At 39.7% G+C, this 15185-nt stretch overlaps 1 protein-coding gene across 2 annotated transcripts in view; it reads left to right on the top strand.

Moving 5' to 3' along the window:
• DNAH8 (dynein axonemal heavy chain 8) overlaps positions 1 to 15185 on the top strand; it is a 263980-nt gene that overhangs the window by 153763 nt on the left and 95032 nt on the right. For both annotated transcript variants that reach the window (XM_070514986.1, XM_070514987.1), the window contains exons 59-66: positions 4175 to 4328; positions 5647 to 5811; positions 6960 to 7186; positions 9309 to 9427; positions 11070 to 11173; positions 12111 to 12287; positions 14024 to 14191; positions 14712 to 14927. In XM_070514986.1, the coding sequence (XP_070371087.1) occupies positions 4175 to 4328; positions 5647 to 5811; positions 6960 to 7186; positions 9309 to 9427; positions 11070 to 11173; positions 12111 to 12287; positions 14024 to 14191; positions 14712 to 14927 (1330 nt within the window). The remainder of the gene's footprint in view (positions 1 to 4174; positions 4329 to 5646; positions 5812 to 6959; positions 7187 to 9308; positions 9428 to 11069; positions 11174 to 12110; positions 12288 to 14023; positions 14192 to 14711; positions 14928 to 15185) is intronic.

Raw genomic sequence — 15185 nt, 5'->3', positions numbered from 1 at the left:
ACATTTACAAATAAAATTTACTGTTTGTACATTTAGAACCATAACTTCTCTAGAATTTTTATTCTTATGCAGTCTGAGATAGGAGTTAAGATTATTTTTTAAATATAATAGATATCCAATTAGTTCAGCTCCATTATTGAAAAGGTCATCCTTTTCCTACCACATCACAGTGTCATTTTTTTCCCATAAATTGACTCGTCATATCTCTGACTATAGTCTGTTCCACTGGTTTACTTATCTATCTTTGCACCATTACCCACTATTTTAATTACTGTAGCTTTTTAGTATGTCTTGAACAGCTTTCTTGTTCTTCGTCAAGATTATCTTGGATATTTGGCCCTTTGCATTTCCATATACATTTTAGATGACTTTTTAAATTAACACATGCACACCACTCTGTTGCCAAATAGATACAAATTTAACAAGATACAATTTACAAGAACATTTTAAAAACAAAAAACATCAAATATCTAGAGATTAATTAAATTAAATTTAATTAGTTGTCAACATTTAAAAATTAGGAGATTCCACATAAAAAACAAACAAACAGGGCAGGCCCCATGGTGTAGTGGTTAAGTTCAGTGCACTCTGCTTTGGTGGCCCAGGTTCATGGGTTTGGATCCGGGGCATGGACCTACACCCCTCATCAGCCATGCTGTGGCAGTGACCCACATATAAAGTGGAGGAAGATTGGCACAGATGTTAGCTCAGAACTAATCTTCCTCAAGCAAAAAAAGAGGAAGATGGGCAACAGCTGTTGGCTCAGGGCTAATATTCCTCAGCAAAAATGAAAACCAAAAAAACAAAAACATGTTTCTGACTTCTCTTGAAATAATTGGAAGATCTGGCGACATTGGGCCTACGTTCCCAGGTGCCTGGAGCTGAGCAGCAGCTGCCTCCTGAGATGGGACACCCAGTCCTCCAATTACCAGAGACCCACCAGCCCTGCTTCACTCTGGCATTGCTGCCTGATTCCTGAAGCTCTCTGAGTTGTGATCCAAGCATAGGTGTTGTTGCAGTCATTGTAGACAGGAATGACAGAGGCTTAAATTCTGACAGATGTAACTATATTTTCTCGTTTTCTGTATTCTTAATGTTCTGGCATCTGGAGCCTTGCTGAGTGGGGAGAGACTGCCCCTCCCAGGGCTAGTCAGTTCTTCGAGATAGCTAATGACTAGCCCAGGAGTGTGCCTTTCATCTGTAAACCAGCCAGTCCAGAGCTCAAACTCCAAACCACTGCCTCTATCTGGCTTTACACTCCAGGAAGCAATATTCCTCTTCCCTACTCACCCCAGAGACGAGTACCAGTCAACTAGGGGCAGCATCCATGCCCCAGAGCCTGCTGAAATTATTCAGACTAGCCAATCCTGTCTCTTCAGCCTAGCGGCCTTTGCTTTCCTCAAGAGAACCACAGTAAAGGCTGTTGCCCATGCTTTCCCCTCACTCCTTCTGCGTCGTGACCGACCCTATGCTTCCCCATGTAGCCTTGTGTGGCATGACATGCTGCCTCCTGGTTCTAGGGATCTGTGATTATAAACTTCCTCCTTTGTGACAGTCCTTTCCGTGTCTGCGTTTCTTACTATACCTGATTAAAACAAATCCCGGGGATATTTTAAAATAGCAGGGTCAGTGGGAATAGAGAGGAGGCGTCAGTGGGGGCTGTTTAAAGTTGGTAGGATTGACAGCAACTGGTTGGATGTGGGGTGACAGAGGAAAGAAGAAAGGGTCTTGGATGACACCCTGGTTTCTCTAGTGGTATTTGTCACAGTGCATTACACAGTGTGGGTTCACTTTTCTGTCTCCTTCCCTATGCTGTGAGCTCCCTGAGGACAGACCATTGTAAGCTTTGACTTGTCTACCATTGCTATAACCAACACTATAAAAATATGTTAGAAGAAGGGGTCTTGGATGACACCCTAGTTTCTCTAGTGGTATTTGTCACAGTGCATTAAGCAGTGTGGGTTCACTTTTCTATCTCCTTCCCTGTGCTGTGAGCTCCCTGAGGATGGACCATTGTAACCTTTGCATTGTCTACCATTGCTATAACCAACGCTATAAAAATATGTTTGAGCAAATGAATAAATGACCAGGTTTAAAAGGGTAAAATGAGAATTTGGCTCAGGATGTGTTGAGTATGAGATGTCTGAGGACCATGCAGTTTCCATAGGTAGTTAGACACGTGGAGGAGGAGTTCAGGAGGGGGTTCTGGAGATTTAAGTATAGAAGTCTCCATGGAGAGAACACTTTTAGATTAATGAGGAGCAGGCATAGGGTGCATAGTGAGAAGAAAAGACGGCTGAGGAAAGAACTGTGGGGCCTCCCAACACAGAGAAAGGGGGCTTGCAGTGAGGAATGAGGAGAGACGAGCAGAGAGGAGGAAATCCAGAGTGGTTTCCAGAAACCAAGGAAGGAGTGAATTAGCCTGAAAATGTTGATTAAGTTAAGGCACGAAAAGTGGCAACTAATAGTCAACGTGACCAAACTTTCAGTGGAGTGGATGGGTGCAGACGCCACATTGAATTAAGGTAGTCAAGAAGCAAAGATAAATTTAGAAATTCCTCAAGAAGCTTAGCTGTGAAAGAAAGAAGCAAGAGAGGTCAGGACCTAGGGCGAGGTGTGTTATGACTGTGTCTACATATCGCAAAAACAATATATAATGGTCAGTTTAATTAAAAATCAATCAGGGGCTGGCCCAGTGGGGTAGTGGTTGGGTTCGCACTCTCTGCTTTGGTGGCCCAGAGTTCACCAGTTTAGATCCTGGGCACGGATCAAGCTGTGCTGTGTAAGCATCTCACATACAAAATGGAGGAAGGTTGGCACAGATGTTAGCTCAGGGCCAGTCTTCCTCACCAACAAAAAAAGAAAAAAAATTAGCCAAAATAGCTATGTGATTTCACTGCCTGGTCAATTTAGAGACTGGCCTGTTAGTGAGAGGATTACTCTGACAGCACCTGGCTACACCACCTCTGCAGGAAGGATGTGGGCTGTGTTACTGTCACAGCACAGATGCAGACGTAGGTGCAGCTACATCTCAACAAACCATCTTAACCAATTTCTCTTTTTTAATGAATTCCCCCCCCTTCAGAATTATTTTGTGAGGGACCTATGTTTTCTTTTTGATGGGGTTCCTTTTGCCGAGGTCTCTAAGACTTCTACTGTAGTGCCACTCTGAAGGGGGTAGCTGATGCCCCCAGTTTAAAAATAAGCTATTTATTCATTTAAGTGTGCTTAAGCTACATCATCTCTAACACCCACAACAACCTTTAACGAATAGGTTTGGTTTTTTTTAATAAATTTTTCTTTACAAATCTTTACGAATCTTCATTTTTCAGATGAGTCAACAGAACCTGAGAAATGTGAAGGAACTTTTCTAAAGCTGCAGAATGGGGATTTGAACCCCGGTCCTTCTGGTTCCAAGGCCCATAGTCTTTCCATTAGACCCTATGGCTTATTACTGTTATTACTTGCACTGTAAAATCTCCTTCAAGAGTGGGTTCTTTATAGTCCTCATCATGGACTTATAGTCATGAGGATTCATATACAACACTGCAGAAAACGTCTGCTTTGTTTTTACACATCTCTGGTGGCACATGCATTTAGTAGGGAGCAGAGGAAACAGATAAAGACCAAGGGCTTCTCTTTTGATCATCTGCAACCACATAATTGTAACATCTCTATTATTGATATCACATTGCATAATGCATGTTTTTCTGCAGGCTTTCTCTGAATCCAGCTACTTAGATGTGCAAATTACCACTGTATATAATTTATCACTAATTTTATTTATAATTTATTTTGGCTTTCTTGCAAATCCAAATTCATCCAAATTTCAGATTGGTTTTACACATGTATTCACTTGGGCAAAATCTGTTGCTGAGGACTCTCAGCTCTCAGCGAGTAAAAGTTCATTCTCTGTTCCCAGTTATTCAACGCGAAGTGCTTCTGGTAAATTCTCCATCTCTCACTTCTCAAGTTAAGTACAACATATTTACTTTGAATCATAATGTAGCCATTTGGTTCTAATCTCCGTGTTATCTAGCAGGCACTATTACTTAATATCTATTGGAGCAGGTGCAGATTATGCTCTAATTATCATGGGTTATATGGTGTTTTGAGATAAATTATGATTATATATTTTTTTTAATTTTAAATTTCCTACTGCTTCTCTTTTTAGGTCTTATAACGTGAATAATCTAACAGAGGACTTGAAAGGTTTGTACAAAGTTGCTGGTGCTGATGGAAAAGGTATCACTTTCATCTTTACAGACAATGAAATAAAAGATGAGGCATTTCTGGAATATCTTAACAACCTGCTATCTTCAGGGGAGGTAAGTCCCGAAAGTAGAGAAAAAGCTCATATTTTTAAAATGTAAATTTGAATAGAAAGAGCAGCCACCCTTGAGAAGCGAGGCCATTTAGCACACGTTTTTCATTTTAGACATGCTTAACATGTGAGATTTAGTAGATTTTTTGAAGTTCTTGTGAAATTAATGCTTCCTGCCTCAGATATTTTGTATGCTTTCTTTGATTTTAAATATGGTTCCTTATTTGTCTCTTCAATTTTCAATTTGATCTTATAATTTATTTTCGGAGAAGCAAAATTTTCTATCTATCATAGTCTCTCTCTCTCTCTCTCTCTCTCTAATAATCAAGAGGATAGAATAGTTGAAAGAGTTCCACCAGCAGTAAATGGATGTTTTTGTCACCACTCCTGATACCACTTGTCTCAGCACTTCCATGACCACCCACATGGTTGGTACTTCATTAGAAGCACTCCTGGGACTTAACATATTGTTGTACTCATGGCTAAGATTTATTGCAGCAACGTAGTAAGGATTCACAGCCAGATCAGTAAAGAAAAAGACCCCTCAAGTAGAGTCTGGAGAAATCCACGTGCAGGCTTCCTATGTGCTCACCAAAGAAGCCATACAGAATGTGCTTTTCCTTTAGTAGTGAACTGCAGTAACACATGCATTGTGTTTCTGTTCAGGAAAGCCTGTTTGAGACTCAGAGGCCAACAGTTTTTTGGAGGGCTAGTCATGCAGTTACTCCCTACCTAGCCACAACTGCCAAAATTCCAGACTCCCAGAAGGAATGGAGATGTTCACCATATATCCCAGTGTTTGTATAAGTAGTCTAGACGCAGTGGAACAACCGTATCAGTTAGTAATGAAGGAGACAGTCCAAAAGCCAAGTTCCCAGATGCCAGCAGAGGGCCGGCCAGCCCTGCAAGCACATCCTTCTCTCCATCAGACCTGCTGTGTTAACTCTTCTTTTCATAATGATGTATCAGTAATGCTCACTGGAGCATGAACTGGTTAACTACCTTGGAGCCAGAGTTGAGACTGTGAGTCAGAACAGAGGGCGTCACTGGACGTTTAAAGGGATGATTGGAATGGTGGAAGAGATGGCTTTTTGGTGATAGCTATTTGAGCAAAGGGAAACGTAGTTTCCTCCTTATTAAGCTGCTCAATAAAAAGTTGCACTTTTAGCAATCTGTGGCAAACCAGGGATTTGGCTATGGAGATGCAGAAAGAAAATATGAAGAAAGATGACATACAGGGGGAAAAAAGACCAGACTTTGGCAGTGAATTGGCTGTGGGCAACTCTTAAAATACAGAACATTTTCTTGTCTATTGTTCAAAGATCTCCAATTTGTTTGCACGAGATGAGATGGATGAAATCACCCAAGGTCTGATATCGGTGATGAAAAGGGAGCTGCCTCGCCACCCTCCAACCTTTGATAACCTGTATGAGTACTTCATCTCCAGGTCACGGAAGAACTTGCATGTTGTTCTCTGCTTCTCTCCAGTGAGGTTTTATTTTATTTATATCTATGTAGGAGGAGTTACTTGTTTAAATGCACTTGATAGTTTACCTTCTCTGATGAGATGATTTGCGCAGAAACTAACATTTGTTACATTGAATTCAAATGAACACTTTACTACCACCATTCTGCACTGACCAAAATCTCATACCAAAGTGTGATAATTTAAAATACTCATCTTACTGGAAACTACTGTGTAGCCTACAACTTTCATTAATTACCTAGAGGCATAGACTGTTTGAATTATAATATATTGGATATTGAATATATTGGTGATATAATCTTATTCAGCTCTACCTCCAGTATAGCCATACCATCTAGAATGTCCCTGATGGAGGTTTGAATATCTCTAGCTCACCACGCTGCCCGATATACTAGCCATTAGTCATGTCTGGCCATTTAAATTTTGATTGATTAAAATTAAGTAAAAATAAAAATCCAATTCCTTAGTCCCACTACTTCATTTCAAGTGCTCAATAGCTCTGTGTGGCTAGTGGCTACCATATTGGAAAACACATACATAGAACGTTTCCATCATCACAGAAAGTTCTAATGGGCAGCCCAGCTCTGGGGATCTCACTAACTTACTAGGCAGCCTGCTTAAATTTTAGTCTAATAGTGAGAAATATCTTCTTTACAGCGGTTGAATTTTATCTCTCTGTCTTTTCCCTGTGATTTTGTTTCAGTGCTATAAAATGAACCCAATCGGTCTCCCATAGACAGCTCTTCAGATATTTGGAGAAAGTTTTGCGTTCTCCCTAAGTTGTTTCCTTTTCACACCAAACACCTCTTGTTCCTTCTGCCGTTCTCACCTGTTTCAGTGTCCAGGTCTTTCCTGGTCATCTGTCATTAGAAGAGTTCTCGTTGGTCAGTTTCTTCTTAAAAGGGAGCTATTTATTCTTTATTCTAGGAGCTCCTGGAATAAAACAGGTGTAGTCTTAGGACAGGGAAGAGCGTGGATGGACATATTATCTCCTTTCATCTGGACACTTAATTTATGTATTAATACAGTCTAAGAAGATTTTTTAAAACATTTTTTGATGTCACACTGTTGGCTCAGAATACATAAACCCCTCTCTAGCTGACTCATAATCCCTGTGTTCCTAATACTTCTTCACTTTTCTGTCAATAGGTTGGTGAGAAGTTCCGTGCCCGTTCTTTGAAATTTCCTGGCTTGATATCAGGTTGCACTATGGACTGGTTCAGTCGCTGGCCCAAGGAGGCTCTGATCGCCGTGGCCTCCTATTTCCTTTCAGGCTATAATATTGTCTGCTCTAGTGACACAAAAAGACAAGTTGTAGAAACAATGGGGCTCTTCCATGATATGGTTTCAGAGAGCTGTGAAAGTTACTTCCAAAGGTAAGTGACATAACACACGCGTGATAGCTACAGACCCACAAAGTTCACCCCCAAAGAGGAATTTTTTTTAATTTCTTTTTTATATAAACATCCAGTAAAAGACTCTTAATATTGATTTAGCATGAAGGCCCAGCTATACTAATATTTTTTCTTGCTTTGATTTTCTAGGGAGTATGTATTGAAAGATGATAAGTAAACAAGATTTAAAAATTAACTACTGTCCGTACTTAAGTGCCTCTTTTCCCTCCAGGCCTCCAAGTAACAGATGCTTAATGAATCACTTTATTTTGTTTGCTTAATTTTTCTTTTGAAAATGACTTAACTAGTTGACTTTAAACTATTTAAAATTAATTTCTTATTCAGACGCATTATCTTGATTAAAGAAGTACGCTGTTTTAAAGTTTCATTATTGCCTTATGTTAAGGGAACATTTAGGTTTTGCATTTGCATTACTTAGTCTTATCAATGCCTTAATGCCAAATAATTATGAAACAAAATTTTAATTGACTGTAGAAGAGACCATTCCTTAAAAGCAGCAATAGTGTTCGTTATATGAAAGCTGGTGTTGACAGCTCAGAAATACAGCATTTTTCCCCAAAGCCTGAGATTCATTGTGTACGACTGACAGATGTGAGTAAACGTGGACCATCATGGGTCTCTGGAACAGTGGGCTTCTCCCCTAGCGTTAATGGATGGGCTGCAGAGGGTGCGGAACCCCCCAGAAAGACTATACCTATTTTTCTGCAGAGAGAGTCTGGGTCACATTTTCATCAGTTTTTCCAGGGAGTCCCTAGCTTGCAAAAGTTTGTTTATCCTAGAATCTTTTCTTTACTTGAAACCATACCTGGATCACTCTCCTAAATAATTCTAGATAATCTCTTGGATTCTCTTGGTGAATCTGTGTGTATTAATTCTTACTGTTAGGAAGATTTTCTTTCTACTTAACTTGAACTCCTGCTACCATCATCTGTGGAGAGAAATTTTTACCTTTGTACAGCTACAAAAGCCCATGTCTTTATTTTTATTTTTATTTTATTTGAGGAAGATTAGCCCTGAGCTAACATCTGCTGCCAATCCTCCTCTTTTTGCTGAAGAAGACTGGCCCTGAGCTAACATCTCTGCCCATCTTCCTCTACTTTATATGTGGGGCGCCTACCATAGCATGGCTTGACAATGGTGCCACGTCCGTACCCGGGATCCAAACCAGCAAAAGCTGGGCCGCCGAGGCAGAATGTGCGAACTTAACTGCTGTGCCACCGGGCCGGCCCCGAAAAATGCATGTCTTTATTTTTGAAAATATTGGTGTATTTTCATATCTTCTTAGGCTGTGGAAGTTTATTCTGAATGTAATATTTATATAATGCTTTAATGATAGTCACATATATGCCCAAGTCCTTAAAATTTGTCTTTAAATGTTATAAATCTTCAGAACTCCAAAAGTGAAAAATTTACTATAAAAGGTAAAATGATTTGATAGACTATGAGGAGCTCTTCTTTGACCTGAGTTTCTCCTGTATACAATAATTCCTTTTATTATTTCTATTGTTAAATATAATTACTATACAAAGCCCACAGTGAGTGGAGTGTTTGAGTCAAGTGTGGCTGACTTGACTTCAAGGATGACCCAGCGGGTCAGTGGAGAGACTGGTTTTCACTTTGTAAGCCCACCCTGTTGGTTTCTCGCAGTGAAGAGGCATGTAGCACATATCAGTTGAATTAAAACAGATCGTAGCACAAATTCATTTCAACCATTTATCCCTAACATTTGTACAGAATCCTGAAGTTTGAAAGCGTGTTTCCATATGCTATTTTATTTTTTGATCTTCACAAAATTCTGGGAGGTGTAGGGCCACGATTCTTTTCTCAGTTCTCCAAATGAGGAAACAAGCCCAGAGCAGGGCTAAGAGTTGAGTCGGAGACCTCTAGAAGATCAAAATATCAGCGATGTAGTGTTCTTCCCACCTCGACTCTAGGGAAACCATTCACAATTCCTGCCCTCCTGCTGGCAACTCGCTCTCTGGAATGGCACTGATGTCACGGTGGGAAGAGCGTCTGTATTGACATTCTGTGAGAGTACACCAGACCGATAGAGATGAAGACCATTTTTATGTTCTACTTTCAGATACCGCCGAAGAGCACATGTGACTCCCAAATCTTATCTCTCTTTTATAAACGGGTATAAAAACATTTATACTGAAAAGGTGAAATATATTAATGAACAAGCTGAACGTATGAATATTGGTAAGCAGAATGGAATCTTGTCTTTTTAGGGCTTGTTTGATAGAGATCCCTATATTTTGTTTGGCGGATGTTGTTGTGTTTGAAAACGAAATACTGACTTTATTGTTAGTAATAGATTGTTTTCAGGGATACCCTTACGGGTCTTTTGATCTGCCAAGAAACTCTGGGCAGAAGAAAATCTGAGCAGCGGTGGCCTGTTTTCTGTCTAAAACCATTTCTCTCAGCTCTTTCAACTCTGGGTCCACCCCGTCGGGCAGTGGGTCACCACAGCCACTGCAGATGGGAAGCCAGCTCTTGGCAATGGACCACAATTTCAGTTTTTGGTTTCTTTACAATTTGCCTTAATTTGTATAAACTTTTCAATGTTAATGCTTCCCAAATTTCTAACAAAAGAAAAGGCAAAACAGAAACAAAAACAAAAAGAAAGAGTTTTCCTGAGCAATGATTTTCTGAATGTCCGGTGTAGGTAACAAACATAGGGAAAGTGTACATTGGAATGGATTATATGTCCGGAAAGCATTTGGTCCAAACAATCCAAAACACTTTAGTGCTTTCTTTTCACTTCTTCTACACGAAACTTGGTCACATAGCATAACTGCGCGCCCAGGTCTGTGAAGTTACTGTGAAGATAGAAGCACCGTGAAAGAAGCCTTCTGTTGGCTCACCTTCTTGCAGCTTTTCTATAGGACGCTCTAGACTCAGTGGCGGGCTGAAGCTACCTGTACTGGCTCATGAGGGTAGATTGTTAAATTTTTATCATCTGGTTGTTAAACACAGCGTCTATTAAAAATGGTCATATAGACTTACGATTAAATAAATTGTAATAAAAAGGAGGCAATAAAAAAAAGAGGCAATAAATGCTCAAAACTTACCACTTCTTAGTTATTTTTACTCTAGTTTACTATTATTCGTGTTCTTGAGGTTATTTATTTCTATTCTGCATGGTAAAAGTGTTATATGAGGCTGTGCTACGGAGAATCTCTTGGTAGCTTGAAATCAGCCATCCTGGGAGTGTTTACGCCGTGGGAATTGGAAAACATACAAATGAGCGCTCCCCCTTCCCCTTATGAGGCCCAGATGCTAAACATGCACCAGCTCACACTGTCTGGAACCCGGTCGGAATGTGAAAGTTCAGTTTCCCAGGGGTTTTGTTTGACAGTCCTGAAAGTCACGGAGCCAGTTGCACCAGTTTTAGCAGTTATTTTCATTTTTATAGCAAACAGAACCCCAAAATGTTAACATATTTTCGGTCTCATTTGCCGTCTCAGCTATAATATGATTCAAAGGCAAACAGCGATAGTTAGAAGCTGTTTGCAAAGCCAAGGAGAGCGTAAATTTGTCAAATAAGTTTCCTGACTAAACTAATCTTACTCCATAAGGCAGTGTGACTTTCCCTCAAATGTAGCGAGGTGATGTTCTTCTATCATGGCTGCTTTCTTCATCCCCTGCTGAAACTCTCAGAAATATGGTCAATGTGTTGCTACCAAGATAGGTGTATTTTTAAAGTGTTTGTCCATAAATAATCATCTTGTATTTGTTATAATCCTTATACGGAGCCTTATAAGTGGTAAATGTTGAATAAGCATTTGATGAAGGTGTAACCGTATGCTCAGCAAAAGCGTATATGTGTGTGTTTGTAAAGGTCTTGATAAGCTTATGGAGGCAAGTGAATCGGTTGCGAAACTCTCTCAGGATCTTGCGGTGAAGGAGAAGGAATTGGCAGTGGCTTCTGTAAAAGCAGATGAAGTGAGTTGGCATTTCTTTTGTCATGAGGGGTGAGGAAAAAAATTATTTTTAGAAGTGTTATTAAAAAGTAAACGGAGTATAAACCTACAGACTATTTCTGGTAAGATAATGTTCACAAAGGCTATTTGATATTTCCCTTTAAGTTATCCCAAGACATACTTAAACTATTAGATCCTCCACCTGGGCTAAGACTTTTCTTTCTTCTCCGCCTCTGTCTCTCTTGTTCTCTCTCATCTGTTGATGAAATTTCTGCTGGACAATACGTTATATTGGTCTTCTCGTTAAGGTCCCTGCAAGCTCTAGTTTTCCAGGATAGCCCAAGTCCCATCTGAAGTTTGTGTCAAGGAGGGAAGAGGATAAGAGAAGAGCTGGTGGAGTTAAAAGGATACTCCTGCCAAGGTGATAGGGATGTGTGTTGCTCCTTTGTATACCACCCACCAGTCTCAGATTACTTTCAGCTTCCGCTCACTGAGAATCTGTTAAGAATAGATACTTAAAGCTTGACCCTTAGCCAGTTACTGGACTGAGTGAGATAGCACAGGGGAGGCACCACGTGGTAAGCATTCAACAAACATGAGCCATATTTATTGTTTTTCCATGAGACTTAATATAGTTTCTGACCTTATTCTATTACACTTACTTGAATTGTTTTAATTTTCTACAAATTCCATAGAATGGAAATACCATTTTTCTGAAAGCTTGAAATATTTATTTATAAATTCTAAGCCTGAGGAAAGCTTAGGAAATAGAACACTGAAAGGAACACCTCAAAAGAGTTAGTTTAATACAGCTTAAAATATGGATGACTTAGATGGGGAATAAATTTGTTCCTATTCATGTTTTATATTATATTAAAGACATATTCTCTCATTACTCAAATCTATAATTTTGCTCAGAATGTCTCTATTTGCTCTCGTGTGTTTCCTCAATTTAACAGGTATTAGCAGAAGTCACAGTAAGTGCTCAGGCTTCAGCCAAAGTAAAAAACGAAGTGCAGGAGGTAAAAGACAAAGCCCAAAAAATTGTGGATGAAATTGATAGTGAAAAAGTAAAAGCAGAGACCAAACTGGAGGCGGCTAAGCCCGCGCTGGAAGAAGCAGAAGCAGCCCTTAATGTGAGCAGTGCGTTGTTATCCCTCCCAACACAAGTCCTAGCAGGCACCACGATTCATGATGTGAAATAAGTGTGGCATGTTTGTAATCAGAAAACTGTATTGAATTCTTGGTATGATTTATGGTCTCTGAGTCTGGAAACAAATGTTTCCCTTGATTAAGTTTTCTAAGTTCTAGTTTTTTAAAGTCTTCACTTCCCATAACTTATTATTTTCATTTCGTAAATCAGCCTTCCATGAGAACTGAGAAATAATGCTCGTGATTAATGGCCTAACCTGTAGCATAAGGGATTCCGATTATATAGAGAATTTTCTCGGTTCCTCCAGCATCCCATCCAGATTGTGCCATGTGCCCTTTTAGAAGCCCCTTCTGGTTCCTGTTGCTCTTAGGATAAAGTCCCAAGCGAGGCATCCACAGCTGTGAGGCAAGAGAGACACAGACAGCTACAAAGGCAGGCAGATCTGCGTTTGCCTCTCGTGACCACTGCTTCCTAGATATATGATCTGGAGTAAATTTGCTTAACTTCCTTAGGTCTCCGTGGGGATTATACTTCTTCATTGATCCTTGAAGGATCAACATAAGCATTAAAAGTAATGAATGCAGTTTGCTGGGCACATAGAAAGTACTCAGTAAATATTAGTGCTGCAGCTGATAACCTGGCTCCCGTCTACCCATTGAACTTTCTCTCTTGTCATTCTGTCCCTACATGCGATATGTTCCAGCCATAGAGAAACACCTATAGGCTTCTGGAAGAATCGTGATCTGTTTAAATGTGTCTCTTCTTCTGCCAGGAATGCTAACCTTCATTGCCTAACAAGAGTCATTCTTCAAGACCAGGCTCAGACCTCACCTCTTCCAGAAAGTTTTCAGTTCTTCTGGTTCTCCTTTGTTTTCTTAGCACCTCTATGCTTCTATCATGGCCAATAATCCTAGTTTGGGATAATTATGTTTTCTCTCTCTTCCCTGGAAGATTATGAGGACAGGGCTATTTTTCTTTGTTTTTTGTTTTATTTGGGAGAATGCCTGTAGTTGTTAAATAAATGAGTAGATTCATGATAATTATTTAATAAAATTTTGGCAATGACCAGGACACATTCTCCATTCCCACTCCCGTTATGGGTCCTATGATAAAGTGTAAGAGAGAGAGATCACGGAGATTTTATTGATCATACAATGTCCCAGTCCTTCTTGCCTTGAATGTCAGGTAATGTCTTCTTCCAAATCCAGCTTACAGATAGAAACTTTCAAAGGTATTTTTATGAGCCAGATGTTATAAGAACTTCTCTTGTCTCCTTTGAATTTCTTCCCCTTCTGTAGACAGGGCAGCCCTCAAAATGAAGACGGAAGGTGAGGTTTCTGATATTCAGGGCCTTGCTCCTCTTTTAATATCCACACATAACATGGACTGTGCTTTGAAGATGCGAGTGGTCTAAATGTTACCCATCAATGAGGCTGGTCGCGAACAGAGATGTGGAGTGGTGGACAATGAGTTGGAGTGAGATTCTAAAGCAATGAGTTGAGAGCAACAGACGAAAAAAGAATAAAAACAAACAGAAATCCCAGAATAACAATGAAAGAGCCATTATGCAAAGAAATGCAAGTCCTTGAGGAAATAATGTCAGGGATTGGGGAGAAAACACATTTTAAAGTATCTGCTTTAATTATTTAAAAGTATTAGATTTCCATATGACTATGAATACTGCTCATTTTTTTTTTTAATTCCTAACCCCAAATACAGACTATCAAACCAAACGATATTGCCACAGTCAGGAAACTTGCGAAGCCCCCGCATCTTATTATGAGAATTATGGACTGTGTTCTGTTGCTATTTCAAAAGAAAATTGACCCTGTTACTATGGATCCAGAAAAACCGTGCTGCAAGCCTTCATGGGGAGAGTCATTAAAAGTGAGTAGAATCTATCTTTGTAGGTCCTATGAGGCACATCGGGTGTCCTCATCCTGGGACACCAATATAGACCAGACAAGTTGGCAAGCGATAATTGATCACTATGGATTGAATAGTTTAGCTTAAACTGCATCTCCCAACATGTAAGTAGGGAAAGATTTTAAAACGGAATGTTTTCTTTTTAGAAAATCTGTCCAGAACCAGTGGCTGGTATTGGCACAGTCTTGATGTCAACCCAGCTCAGTCTCCAAAGGAGTGCCTGTGTGGTTGGCAGCGTTTAGAGACACTCACTGGCCCGGAAACTTACAAAGCTTTTCTTTTTCACTCTTTCATCTTGGAAATGGGAAGAAAATTTGCAATTTACAGATGTAGGTTGACTACTGCCATAGCCTTGATTTGTATGTTTAGAGCACATCAGCTGTTACTTCTTTGAAAAAATTCAATTTAGAAGTACATCCTAACGCAAGAAGAAAGTATTTCGTTTCTTTCAGAACTTACAGGTTGTAATACTATTTTTCAGTTGATGAGTGCAACGGGCTTCCTCTGGAGCCTTCAGCAGTTCCCCAAGGACACTATCAATGAAGAGACCGTTGAGTTACTGCAGCCGTATTTTAGTATGGATGATTACTCTTTTGAAAGTGCCAAAAAAGTCTGTGGGAATGTGGCTGGTCTGCTTTCTTGGACGCTTGCTATGGCAACATTTTATGGTATCAATAGAGAAGTGTTGCCTCTGAAGGTAAAACTTTTCTTCCTTCTCCCAGTAAATCAATGTTTAATAAAATCAATTGTTAGGTGTTATTGTTATTAAAAGAGAAGTCATAATTTCAACTAATAAAGGTAGGTATCCCTGTTAATCAATTTTTTGTTTTCTGTATGTCCTCTCACAATTTCTCTTCTTTTTATATCTATTTCATATTTCTTGGCATCAAGACAAGAAATCGAAACCAACTTGTTAAACAGGAAATTAATTTTGGGGGAATAACAATCAAGCTAT

Source organism: Equus asinus, chromosome 8, assembly GCF_041296235.1.
Source record: "Equus asinus isolate D_3611 breed Donkey chromosome 8, EquAss-T2T_v2, whole genome shotgun sequence".
NCBI lineage: Eukaryota > Metazoa > Chordata > Mammalia > Perissodactyla > Equidae > Equus > Equus asinus.
The sequence above is the reverse complement of the archived record's forward strand: the minus strand, read 5'-3'. Positions and strand labels throughout refer to the sequence as shown.